This window comes from Polistes fuscatus, unplaced genomic scaffold (genome assembly GCF_010416935.1).
Source record: "Polistes fuscatus isolate 324 unplaced genomic scaffold, CU_Pfus_HIC Scaffold3, whole genome shotgun sequence".
Lineage (NCBI taxonomy): Eukaryota > Metazoa > Arthropoda > Insecta > Hymenoptera > Vespidae > Polistes > Polistes fuscatus.
The window spans coordinates 10,585,870-10,599,272 of record NW_025113107.1 but is presented as its reverse complement, the minus strand read 5'-3'; the positions used below and the strand labels follow the sequence as shown (position 1 = coordinate 10,599,272).

The 13,403-nt window shown below is 28.3% G+C and overlaps 3 protein-coding genes across 5 annotated transcripts; 1 reads left to right on the top strand and 2 right to left on the bottom strand.

Moving 5' to 3' along the window:
• The first annotated feature begins 2 nt into the window (after positions 1-2).
• Positions 3-6,262, top strand: LOC122519197 (ubiquitin conjugation factor E4 B). Of its 3 annotated transcripts, none has more exons than XM_043638522.1 (9): positions 3-429; positions 1,232-1,319; positions 1,965-2,243; positions 2,319-2,744; positions 2,880-4,243; positions 4,325-4,472; positions 4,544-5,230; positions 5,364-5,685; positions 5,986-6,262. In XM_043638522.1, exons 3-9 carry the CDS (start codon positions 1,965-1,967, stop codon positions 6,048-6,050), a joined length of 3,291 nt encoding a protein of 1,096 aa, XP_043494457.1. In that variant the 5' UTR covers positions 3-429; positions 1,232-1,319; the 3' UTR covers positions 6,051-6,262. The 3 variants fall into 3 exon arrangements, with proteins under 3 accessions (XP_043494457.1, XP_043494456.1, XP_043494455.1); XM_043638521.1 differs by having other exon boundaries at positions 1,222-1,319; XM_043638520.1 differs by lacking the exon at positions 1,232-1,319.
• Positions 6,263-8,497: 2,235 nt separating this feature from the next.
• LOC122519667 (gametocyte-specific factor 1-like) lies at positions 8,498-9,768 on the bottom strand. Its single transcript, XM_043639286.1, has 4 exons — positions 9,384-9,768; positions 9,187-9,313; positions 8,940-9,063; positions 8,498-8,772 (listed from the first exon to the last, which is right to left on the bottom strand). Exons 1-4 carry the CDS (start codon positions 9,486-9,488, stop codon positions 8,559-8,561), a joined length of 570 nt encoding a protein of 189 aa, XP_043495221.1. The 5' UTR covers positions 9,489-9,768; the 3' UTR covers positions 8,498-8,558.
• Positions 9,769-9,835: 67 nt separating this feature from the next.
• Positions 9,836-12,695, bottom strand: LOC122519666 (bifunctional purine biosynthesis protein ATIC). Its single transcript, XM_043639285.1, has 7 exons — positions 12,514-12,695; positions 12,206-12,409; positions 11,767-12,055; positions 11,189-11,680; positions 10,669-11,058; positions 10,332-10,596; positions 9,836-10,240 (listed from the first exon to the last, which is right to left on the bottom strand). The coding sequence occupies exons 1-7, from the start codon at positions 12,530-12,532 to the stop codon at positions 10,121-10,123; spliced, it is 1,779 nt and encodes a 592-aa protein (XP_043495220.1). The 5' UTR covers positions 12,533-12,695; the 3' UTR covers positions 9,836-10,120.
• Positions 12,696-13,403: the final 708 nt, after the last annotated feature.

Genomic DNA, 13,403 nt, shown 5'->3' with positions numbered 1-13,403 from the left:
ACTCATTCGTACCACTCGCATTACATACTACATCGATAACTGCTTTTGTGACTGTTTAGTTATATGTTTTGGTATAAGAGAGCGTATCGTTTGTTGGTTGCTCAGCTGTTTTGAAGAATCGACGCGGCTACAGCCGCCTGGCAGTGACTGCTCGTGATTCGACGTGTGATCGCTGTTTTCACGTCCAAACGCGAACAGATGTGGAGTGACTGTCCAAATTTCTGACATATCTTAACCACGATTCTTTAAACAGGATCTTTTTTCTACGTTATTAATAATACTTAACGTTAATTCGTGAGTGAGTGTGTAATATTTGCCTTATACAATCAAAAAACGAAATATACACAAAAACAAAAAAGAAGAAGAAGAAGAAAAAGAAGACAAAAAAAAAGAAAAGAAATCGCCATGAGCGAGTTAAGTCAAGAAGAAGTAAGTATTAATATTCTCATACTTAATCCCGCTATTTCGACGCATTAAATCGTTATTGCCATTTTTAAGTTATCTTTATTTTATATTTTTTTCATTTTTCTATCCAATTTTATTTAATGATTGAATGTCTTACGACAGGCGTATCCGTTTTAACATATCGCCAATGTTAGTTTATTTCAAATATTTCATTTGTTAGAGAAATCGTTTAGTTTACGTATTCTCGAGGAATCGAAGCATCTAATAATTATATAACAAATACGTTGCAAATGTAAGTTTCTATGTTCTTAATACGATGCTGTTTAGAACAATGACAGATCAAACAATGAATATGTATATAGGTTTACATCGTACGTTTACACGCACCTACATATATCACACGCGTATATCACTTTTACAATGATTTTTTATTTTTTAATATTATTATTATTTTTTTTTGTAAAGATACAATTAAGTATAATAAATGTAATAATAAAGCAGTAATGACGAAGCTTTGAACCGAAATATTTTTCATTGTATATATATTATATATATTCTTTCGTTTCTTTGTCCATAGCAAGAAAACAATGATCTTGGAAATGTTTCAAAAATTTAATCAACTTGAGGAAAAATAATAAGAATTTTCTTCTTCTTCTTTTTAAGCATTCACATGCTATTTAAAATATCTTTGTTTTTGCATATTGATATACGAATGTTTTTGTTTTCTTCGTTCAACATATATATATATATATATCATCTGTTATTTATCATTAAAAGACATTGCATAATTTATCTTTTATTTATTTACCGATGTAGTTTGTTACAGTGCTTACAATCAAGTAATGCTGAAACTATAAACTGCATTATATGCGATTAATAATTCTGGAGATTCTTTGTTTCCAATTTTTCTACGAGTATGTATCTTTGTAGATAAAGTATTATGAGATGATTTTTCTTTAAGTAATACACTTGTCAATTATATACTCGAATGCATGCATTGTTCTTAGCTTTAGTATTTTAATAATTATCCATCGAAACCGTAAACTTTATTAATAATATTCTATAATAACATACATTTTAAGAAAATATTAACTTTTCTATGTCTGTTATTTTTTCTTTATTTTTTTTTTTTAAAGTGCTCATAACAATTTTCTTATTACAAATATAATATCAACTTTTAAATTAGATTCATGTATTAGTTTCAGCGTTTGCTTTCTTTTTCTCTGTAATAATATCATAACAGTAAATACAACACAAATTTCAAATTTAATATTGTTTATGTAAAGTAATATGTAAGGCAATATAAATAAAATAAGTGTATAGAACAGTTATTTGTTTAGTATTATCAGTTTAATTAGCAGTTTTTCTATTGAAATAACTTTTAACGAATTTTAATAAAATATTTAAAAACAAAAGATATACAATCTTTTTTGTATTTATCATTTTTAATTTCCTTTTATTTGACACATTTACATTATATAATTCATATGATTATTTTTTAATTATCTTATCTATTAATGTATATTGGGTTTTATTTTTATATTCACAATATATTTTAGATGAGAAGAAGGCGATTAGCGCGGTTAATGGGTTTAGACACGAGTTGTCCAACTAACAACTCTAGTAACAATGGAGGTACGATATCTCCAAGTACACCAGGCCCATCAAATCCATTTGCAGGATCTATAATGTCTCCAGCTATACAACAACAATTTAATAATCAAGAAATTCCAATGGAGGTTGAAGAAACTAGTGAAAAACAATCTGGTGTAGATGTTGATTCTGGAATTGAAAATATGGAAGTTGAAGATTCGGACAGAAAAGTGTCACGCTCACGTGTAAGTGTGCTTTTATTATATACAAATTCTTATATAGTTCAATTAAATTATTTAATATTTATTGTTATTTTTTAGACAACAAGTTCCAGCACAGAAGTGACCACTGAACAAATTCATATTGTTATATCACGAGTATTGTGTGTATCGTGGAAAGAATCGTTAGAAGGAACAGTAATTTTACCAGAAATGTCAGCTTACGCACTCATTCACAAATTAACCGATGTCGCGGACATTATCAATCAAGCTATTATGGAAGTTTTATATATGTTTTCAAGAGGAGAAGATCCATTTAAAAAAATAACTTCAGAAATGTCATCCGATCGTGAAGACAGTCCGAACAGCCAAGCAAGTCCTTTGTTGAGTCCAGTAATGACTGCACCATCTTATCAATTACCAACATTACCATTACCTGCTGGAAGTAAATCATTGCAGCCTAAAAGTCTTATTTATTTATTAGATTCATATTCGCGAGTTGCAATAGAAGAACGTAATCATCCTAAGGTATAAATAATATTTAGTATATAAGTGAATCGTTAAATCGTAGATTTCAATCTTCATTCATTCATATTTATTTGTAAACTATAATCATAATGTTTAATGTATGTCATGTGTATTTGATTATTTTTATGTTAATAGCGATCAAGTATACCACCACTTTCTGATGTACTATCAACTCTGCGAGCTCAATGTGTTCAATACTCCAGTCTTGTTTTACAAGGTCTTATAGGGATTTGTCAAAACTCTGTTACACCAGCTTATATCTCACCACTTCTTCATCCAATGCTCTCGCAGAGTTTGCCTCGCGGTTACTTGCACGAACTCGTAGCCAGAACACATACGAATTCAAGTATCTTCAGTAAAATTTTCACTCCTTTGCTGCAAGGCCTCTATCTTTCAATGCAACAAGCTAGTCTGGTTGGTAATACACATCGAAGACCTGTAGAAGCACTTGAAGAACTGATAGAGATTCGTTGTGGACCTAACGGCAATATACGTCCCATATGTCGTTTAATCACCCACCAAGCACAATTTTTACCTGATGTAATGACAAATGCTGCTGGAAGAGAACTTACAAGGACTTCATTTCTCGGACCATTTTTATCAATTTCTGTGTTCGCTGAAGATCAACCTAAAGTAGCCGAAAAATTCTTTAGTGGAAATCCATTTACTGATAAATCAATGAATTTAACATTGCAGCAAGAATTAGAAAGCACGAGAACTTCTTTCCACAAAATGCTTCATGCGATACTAGCAAATAGTAATTGCCGCGATGCTATGTTAGCATATTTAGCAGCATTATTACGTTACAACGAAAAGCGTGCCCAAATACAAACTGAAGAGTTTTCGCTTGCTGGAGACGGATTTATGCTAAATTTACTCTCAATATTACAAATGCTCTCGGTTAAAATCAAATTGGATACGATTGATCCTTTGTATCCATTTCATCCTTCTAGTTTCGTTGAAATAAAAAATGACACAAGACTGAAACTTTCTTCTCAAGAAGTTACAGAATGGCTAAAGGAATTAGAAAAAACACATAAGTGGGTTGAAGCTAAATTTCCAACACAATGTTGGTTCCTTACATTACACTGTCATCATATAGCATTGTTACCAGCTTTACAAAAGTATCAAAGAAAATTAAGAGCTCTGCGTGATTTGCAAAAAATGATCGATGAATTACAAGCATCCGAACCTCAATGGAAAGATGCTCCATTTGCTGGACACAACAAAGAATTGTTAAAGCGATGGAAACAGCAACTAAAACGTCTTGGTAAATCCAAATCATGTGCAGATGCTGGTTTGATCGATCCTGTACTTCTAAGGAGATGTTTGCATTTCTATATTTCTGTTGCTGAAATTTTACTTAGTCTTTTGACACAGAGCTCACCTAGTAGACCGATTCATGAACTTCCCTTGTCACAAGAAATTCCACATAAATTTACAGCCCTACCAGAATGGTATGTGGAGGATATTGCAGAATTTTTATTATTTACTATTCAGTAAGTTATTCATGCAATTTTGATAAATCGAATATAGATATCATGTTTTTTACATAATAACATATGTATTTTCTCTTACAGATTTTGTCCAACAGTAATAGTAAATAATATGGATAATTCATTGATTACATGGTTACTTGTGGTAGTATGTACACCACATTGTATACGTAATCCATATTTAATTGCAAAAATTATTGAGGTTCTATTTGTAATTAATCCTAATGTTCAAGTAAGCATAAACAAGATATTATTTTCAATCAATACAAATTAATCATATTAATAAATAATATTCTCCAATAGGGTAGAACAGAAACATTGCATGATCAAGTTATGGCACACCCAATTTCTAAGACGTTTTTGGCGTCTTATCTCATGAAGTTCTATACTGATGTTGAAACAACTGGTTCCAGCTCAGAGTTCTACGACAAATTCTCTATTCGTTATCATATTAGTTTAATTCTAAAGTCAATGTGGGATAGTCCAGTACATCGGGCGTCTATTGTAAATGAAAGCAATAATGGCAATCAATTTGTTAAATTCATTAACATGTTGATGAATGACACAACTTTCCTACTTGATGAAAGTTTAGAATCATTAAAACGTATACATGAAGTTCAAGAACTGATGTCTGATCTCAATGCATGGTCTGCTCTTTCTGAAGAACAACAACAATCACGAAGAAGACAATTGACAGCGGACGAACGACAAGCTAGATCTTATTTAACGTTAGCTAAAGAAACAGTTGCCATGTTTCATTATTTAACTGTTGATATCACAGAACCATTTTTGCGTCCAGAATTAGTTGGAAGATTGTGTGCCATGTTAAATTTTAATTTACAACAATTGTGTGGACCTAAGTGTAAAAATTTAAAAGTGAGAAAACCACAAAAATATGGGTGGGAACCACGGACGTTATTAAGTCAGTTGGTTGATATATATTTACATCTTGACTGTGATAATTTTGCGGCTGCTTTGGCTAGCGACGAGGTAAGTGATACAAATATCATATTAAGAAATAATTAGTATCTTGAAGTAACTCTTTATTATTATTATCTGTTTTATTAAATATATACTATTTAATAAAGATCTATTTCATGAAGATATGCATTTACAATTGCAGCGATCATTTTGCAAAGAATTATTTACTGACGCTGCAAATAGATTACAAAAGTCTGCAATAAAAACAACCACTGAAATTGAAAGGTTTATAGCTCTTGCTGAACGAGCAACAGTGATCGCAAGAGATAATCGTGCACGTGACGAAGATTATGGCGATGCACCAGAAGAATTTCGAGATCCTTTAATGGATACTCTTATGGAAGATCCTGTTAAGCTTCCATCTGGTATTGTTATGGATAAAGCTGTTATTATAAGACATTTATTGAACAGTGCAACAGATCCTTTTAGCCGTCAACCACTTAGCGAGGATATGCTTACACCAAGTAGGTTTTTTTTATTCTTTCTTATTTTTTTAGTTACATAAGTACTTAATTTTGTTTATATTACAATGATTTTATCTAATTTTTTCTTTAAATGCAATTATTAAAGAGTATAAAAAAAGATTTAAATACATTTTTTACTTCATCTAGTGAAGGTAATTTTATATAAATGTATTAGTAATATTCTTGATTCTTTACACATTTGGAAAACTAATTTTAAGGGCAAATGAACTGAAAATTAAATAGAAAATTTAAAACAAATTAACCATATACTTTCTTATCAAAAATTCGAAATATTTTTAGTGGCCGAATTGAAAGAAAGGATATCTATATGGAAACAACAAAAGAAAAAACCAACAAATATTTAAAAGGTGCTAATTAGAAGAGCCTTTTTATATCAACATCACCATACCACATAGATTGCATTGATACAACATGGTACTATTTATCAGTTAATGGACGTATCAATCTAATGTGGTAAAAGTGCATTAGTGCAATGATCTCGCTACTGTGCAACTGTTGCTCTCAATAAATTTACAGTTTTTATACAATAAATATAAAACAGACTGCAGCTAGGAAACTGCCTCTATTCCTCTAAACATATTCTAGGAACATGTATATAAATACTAGCTAAGTGCTAGTGTCCAAAATTAAATGTTACTCAAAAAGTATGCTTTTCCTTCCTTTGTATGTTTCTTGATGTAGATGGCTGCGGATAAAGAATGTATCAAAGTCGTAATTGCATATTACATTGAATATGCTATTTTAAATATTATGGAATAGAAGTATTGGTATGTATCTCAGATTTTGATTAATCCAATTTTTGGGAGTAAAACAATGTTATTTAAGATAAAATTTATACATAGAATTTGTAATTAGAGATTTCAGGAGAATTTATAACAAATGAATTTCTCATTTAAATTTTGAATAACTATTTATGAGCAAATGGCTAATATTGTTTACAATGGGGTTATGGGTGTATGATCTTTCCATCATCGATATTATACGCAATTATTATTAAGTATTACGTAAAAATTAGAAAAGAGTATTCATAATGTACACACTATTTTTTCTAATTTTAATTTCTAAATTATTCTTCTTGTTGATTAGTGATCTTAAATTTTTTAAAGTTATGCGTGAAAGATAGCATACATAAGTCTTGTATCGTTCATTTATAATTGCACAATTATACAAATTATTATCATTATTATTATTATATATTTTTTTCGTATAAATATTGTAAGACAGACAATGCAATTTTTGTGAATTATTATTTTCACTATTCTATTAATATTTTAAAAGCTGTAGCTACACATTCCAAAGAAAATGCAGAAGAAGAGAATATTGTTTCTTATTATATAACATTAAATTCCATGTTCCAGAATGGTTGGAAAATTGTAATATGAAATTTTTCTTTTTTATTGTATTTTGCAAGATCATTTGAAACTTTTTCTTTTTCATAGCTGCATTTATTTTGTATCATTTTTAAGTATTATATATAACATTGTACTTCCATGGTGCCAGATGTTGATTGTTCTTTTATAATGAGATAATCTTGTCATTATTGTAAATATGAAGTATTATAACAAATACAGAAAAAAAAGAATATTTCATAAAAAGTATAGATAACATTTGGTTATTGATAAGTATCATTGAATAAACTCTCATGCTATCCAGCCCGATTTCTATTAAATTTTGTATTTATTATAAAAACTAGTTACATAACTTCTCTGCACTGTCTATATACCAATCATTCAAAGTCGAGCAAATAATTTAATGTTAAATATAAATTAATACAATCTTTATGTATGAAAATTTACATGTTTCAACATAACATTTAGTTTTATATTTGTAATAAGAAATAAAATTATTATAATTTAGAACAGAAGTTACATGTAAAATATACTGTACTTCTGTTTATTATTATTATTATTATTATTATTATTATTATTATTATTATTATTATTATTATCTTCATCATGTATTAAAACTCCTAAATTGGAAATTATGATAAACATATAACAAAGTATTGATCACATTATAATCATATCACTATATTTTATAAATCAAATCAAATGTCTGTAAATGACAAAAGCATTAATTGATAATCAAGCATTATTAGAAAAATATCCCATTATATTACACCATTTGTAAATAGCTTAAAAAAAAAAATTTACCCATAGATACTAATATTTGTAATGACATTTTTTATGTCTTCTGTAATGTAATCATGTACTGAAATATCTTTCCACCTTCAGGAAAGTTGCTTATTATGTTATTTGTAAATAATAGAATTGATGTACAATATGAGAGAAAATAAACACGATTTATGCAAAAAAAAAATATCTAAATAAAATAAGAAAGAAACTATTACTTTTTATCAAATAATAGTAAGCCTTTCTTATAAATAACAGATGAAGTAATATAGCATTGTAAACTTATATAAAATAACAATTGTAAAGAAAATGTTTATTTTTAATATTTCTTTTCATTTCTCCCCTTGCACAATTAATGTATGGTAATAATGTCATAATTAAACATTTGGATACCATTTTTGCAATACATAAGAATATGTAACGAAATTCATTTATTTTGTAACTGTTTTTATTCTTTTTTTTTTATAAAAATATAAACATATGAGTAAAATAACGAATAAATAATATAATAAACCTTAACATATTTTTTTTTATTTTTATATATTATTTATTTATGTTCTATTAATGTTCTATATATACAGATTATCCTTGTTTCTGGTGGTATAAGCGAGCAGGGTATAACTTTACATGAAAAACTAAGTGAAAAATATAGTATAAAATCTGTTTATACAAAATTTTATTTTCGAGAAAAATAAGTTGTAAAATTACTTGTACCATCAATTAGCTTACAAAATTTCCTCTTCCTATACCAATTCTTCGTAACAAATGAATTTTATCTGAATTAATTTTGCCTCTTCCTATTCCCATATTACTTGCTATTGATTCTATATCTTCAGAATTTATTTCTTCGTCAACTTCAATTAACATAACTTCTGAATAACCATGTGGTGGTCTTAAATCTTCATCGTCATTATAATATTTTGAGTAATCTTCTCTGTTATTTAAGGAATTTATAGATATGTTTATAATTTCAAATAAATATTATATATATATTTTTAGAATAGAATAAACTTATGCAATGATACTAAATTATTTTTAGCTTGTATTTATATAAGCTAAATATATTATTATATCAAATATTTTGTAAATATATAAAATTACCTTATATTAGAATGAAGATTTTCCTTTATATCAGATACCGAATCAGATTCAAGTACTTTATCCCAGTTTTCGCTAGACTCAATCAAATCTGTTGTTTCATGTTGCAATTCATTTTTCTCGGTTCCTTGAAGTATAAAACAAAGTAATATTTAACATAATTGTTAATTATTTTCTATTAAAAAATTTATAAATATTATATAAATATATAATATATGTAAAGAAATAATCTCGAGGCATTTGTATTTACGGTTACATAGTTCAGGTTGAACTTGTTTTCGCTCTGGGCATTTAGTAATATGTTCAGTTATTTCATGTTTAAATAAACGATGGGTCGCATTGAAAGGACATATAACTTTATAATCACTTGGATAGTTCTATCAGAAACAAAATAAAACAATGTAAAAATAATAATATTCCATTTACTCATAAGTTTTTCTTTGTTACCTTTTCGCATTTGACGATATGTTTTTGAATGCGTGATTTAGCTATTTTGTGATTTTCGTTGTAAGGACATGTTACAATAACATCGATATAGAAAGAATCGTCCATTTTAATCGTTTCTTTGCTATTCACTTTTTAATAATTAGTAATTGTTTTTTATTATGGCTATTCACTATCTTTCGTTTGAAACATACACGGCTTCAGCGACAACTTTGGATAAAATCTGAACTAAAAGTGTAACAAGATAACAATATCCCCACCATGCGGTTACTATTTTGATATAAAAATGTTTAATGTACCATGTATTACCTGATAAAACTATTTCCGATTGGATTGTTATTTACAGAGTAATCTCTATCAAACACGATTCGTGAATCACCCTCTATAAGCTGGTATAGCTAATTATTGTGTATAAATAATGTACATAATATTTAAATAATTGTAAAATAAGCGAATTGCCAAGATCAGTCGAGTGTTCGTTTTTATTGAAATGATGTTCAGAAGAACGAAAATTTCACGTACAATAGATTTTTAGAAATAGGTCTTGTTTAATACATTTTTTAATAATTCTTTCAAACACTTAATCTTGTCTTTTACAAAAATATATTTTTAATAAGCATTAATATGAAAATGTAAAAATATTTATTCAATTATTGTGTAACAAAAAACTTTAACCACATTATTAGATTGTTGCTTAATTAAATGCTTATGAATATCAATTATTTGAATAGATGATTTTATTAATGATGAAATAGTCTCACGTTTGTATGGCATAATACAATATTATGTTCATTGCAGGCTTGAATTACCACATCGTCGTTAGTAGAACCAGCAGGACTAGCGATGTATGTAACTCCACTCTGTAATTTGATAATAGTAGTCATAAAAATATTTACATTTTTATTTAGTTATAGTTATAAATGTATATATTAGAGAAGTATAGAAACTAACCAGTCTAGCTCTATCCACATTATCTCTAAATGGGAAGAAAGCGTCGCTACTAATAGCAACGCCGCTTAGCTTTTTGATCCATTCTTTTTTATCATTTTCAGAGAGTTTTTCAGGAACTTCTTCATACATTGCTGCCCAGATAGATTCGTCCATGTCTTTTCCAATAGATCCATTAACATAATTATCAATAGCATTTGAAATTTCAGCTCTTTTTACACCTTTCTTGAATTTCATACCAATTACTTTAGGATGCTGTCTAAGCCACCTATGAATATAATAATAATAATAATTAATATAATATTTTTTTAAACAAGGTTTCAATTAACATATAGCATACCAATTATCAGCTTTGTCTCCAGCTAATCGTGTACAATGAATCCTTGACTGTTGACCTGCGCCAATTCCAATAACTTGTCCATCTTTTGCATAGCATACCGAATTACTTTGAGTATATTTTACAGCAATAGTTGCCACAATCAAGTCTCGCATAGCTGCTTCTGACATATCTTTTACGTTAGAAACAATATTTTGGAAAGTTTGGTTATTAATAATTGCGTCATTGCGCCTTTGTTCCATTGTAAGTCCATAAAGAACTTTGTGTTCCATTAAAGATGGCTCATAAGTTGGATCAATTTGTAATATACAATAGCCGCCATTTTTTTTTTTCTTTAAAATTTGAAGAGCCTCCTCTGAATAACCAGGAGCAATTATACCATCAGAAACTTCCCTATAAATGTATGATATTAAATAGCAAGTAAAAAAACATTGAATAAATTTACATTACTCAAGTAAATGTATAAACAGTAGTAATAATAATAGTAATAATAGTAATAATAATAATAATAATAATATATTACCTTGAAATAATTTTAGCTGTCGCGATATCGCATGGATCAGATAATGCCACAAAATCTCCAAAACTAGACATTCTATCTGCTCCTCTTGCTCGAGCATAAGCCATAGATAAAGGTGTTAATTGATTAATCAAATCATCTACTTGACATAATTTAGCTTGCACACTATCTAATGGAACACCAACTGCTGCACCTGCTGGGCTAACGTGTTTGAAAGATGTTGCAGCTGGTAATTTCAAAGCAGTTTTTAATTCTTTCACTAATTGATAACCATTTAGCGCATCACATAAATTAATAAAACCTGGAGACCCATTAACAACCGTTAATGGTAGCTTATCCAAAGTTGTAAATATTTGTGCTGGTTTCTGATGCGGATTCATTCCATATCTAAGAGTTAGTTGCGAAACACCAGCACTGTATTGTTTACGGAAAAAGTCTGAAATAGCATTATCATATTCTGCAGTATGCGTAAATGCTTTTAATGCTAACATTTGCCTATAGAATCAAATGAAAATTATTTATATTAATTTAATTGACTTACAAATTTATAATATATATAAACAGTTTAAGAGAAAACATACCTGGTTTGAGCAGATGTGTTCTTGTTAGAAGAAGTTTCTATTTCATTGATCACTTTATCGTAATCACTTGGATCACAAACAACTGTAACTCTAGAATGATTTTTTGCTGCTGCACGCAACAAAGTAACACCTCCTATATCAATATTTTCAACAGCATCCTCAATTTTTACATCAGGTTTTGATACAGTTTTTATAAATGGATACAAATTGCATATTACTATACTAATCAAATCATAATTTTGTTTTTGAAGATCTTTTTGATCCGATTCTGTGAGCCTAGCCAATATACCTGTATTCATAGATAACATAATTATATATAATATATGAACACAAATTTTATTTTTTAATTAAGTAATAAATACTATAGAAATATCAAAAATTTTATAAACTTAAAGTAAAAGTATTAAGTTCATATAATTGTTAATTATAAATGATCTACCGGCATGAACAGCTGGATGGAGAGTTTTTACACGGCCTCCAAGCATTTCAGGTGCTCCAGTAATATCTGATACATCTTTAACTGGAAGACCAGCTTCTCTCAATGATTTTGCAGTACCACCGGATGCAACTAAAGTTAATCCTATTTCATGCAGTCTTTTACCAAGTGGAAGTAAGTTGGTTTTGTCAGAAACACTCAGAAGAGCTATGATTAAGTACAAAAAAAATTATTGAATATATTACAATCCATTATGTGGTAAATATTTAATTAATAATTCTAAAGTATATTTATTTAGTTAAAATGTCTACCTAGTTTTCCAGCTGCCATTTTTTCGTTCACTTAGTTGTAGAAAATTATAAAATAAGTTTTTTTTAAAGAACAATTTATTGTAACAAGTTATGAAATTACGTTGTATTCAGACCAGATGAAAGAAGTTTAATGGTGATCTTAGAGGCGGGAATTATCTTTATAACTTGCTTTCAGGACCGTATCTAATCAGGGGGACTTTATATTGCATAAGTAGTAATGAAGATAACTGCTGCATACAGTTGAATACCTATAAATTACACCAAATTTTTGTAAATAAAAAGATTTTTGTTTTACATTATTATATAGAAGAAAAAACCTTTTTTTTTGAGGAGTGCCTATTATAAGCACGTATAACGTACAGCACTGATAAACATATGTGTGACACGTTGCAATTACATGTGTTAAGTAAAGGGCTAATAATTAGTCCCAATGTTGTAGAAAATTCGTGGACTTAAGATCTTAGAAAGAAAAAATTCTAAAACTGATAGGTTTTATAACATTTAATGCCGTCCCTGGTCAATAGCCATAAATAGTTTAAAATTACTTTATTATGCCTTGTTGATAATATGTTTTGACCAACAATTTACGTCAAAGTATCTCGCAGTTCGTGGGTGGCCGTGTTAAATGTTATCAATATTAAATAAGATAAAGTTACGCTGCAATAACACATGAATAATTGAACTTTTTAATATTCTTAATAACTAGCGTGTTTTAATTTAAGAATTGAGATAATAAATATATTACATATTAACTTCTCTTATTTAGATAAATATGTGTATTTATGAATTATTTTCATTATTTAATTTCATTTGCAAATGTAATCTGTAAATAATATAATAAAAATAATGAGATATATTTTGTCGATAAGAAAATGGACACGAAATTATAA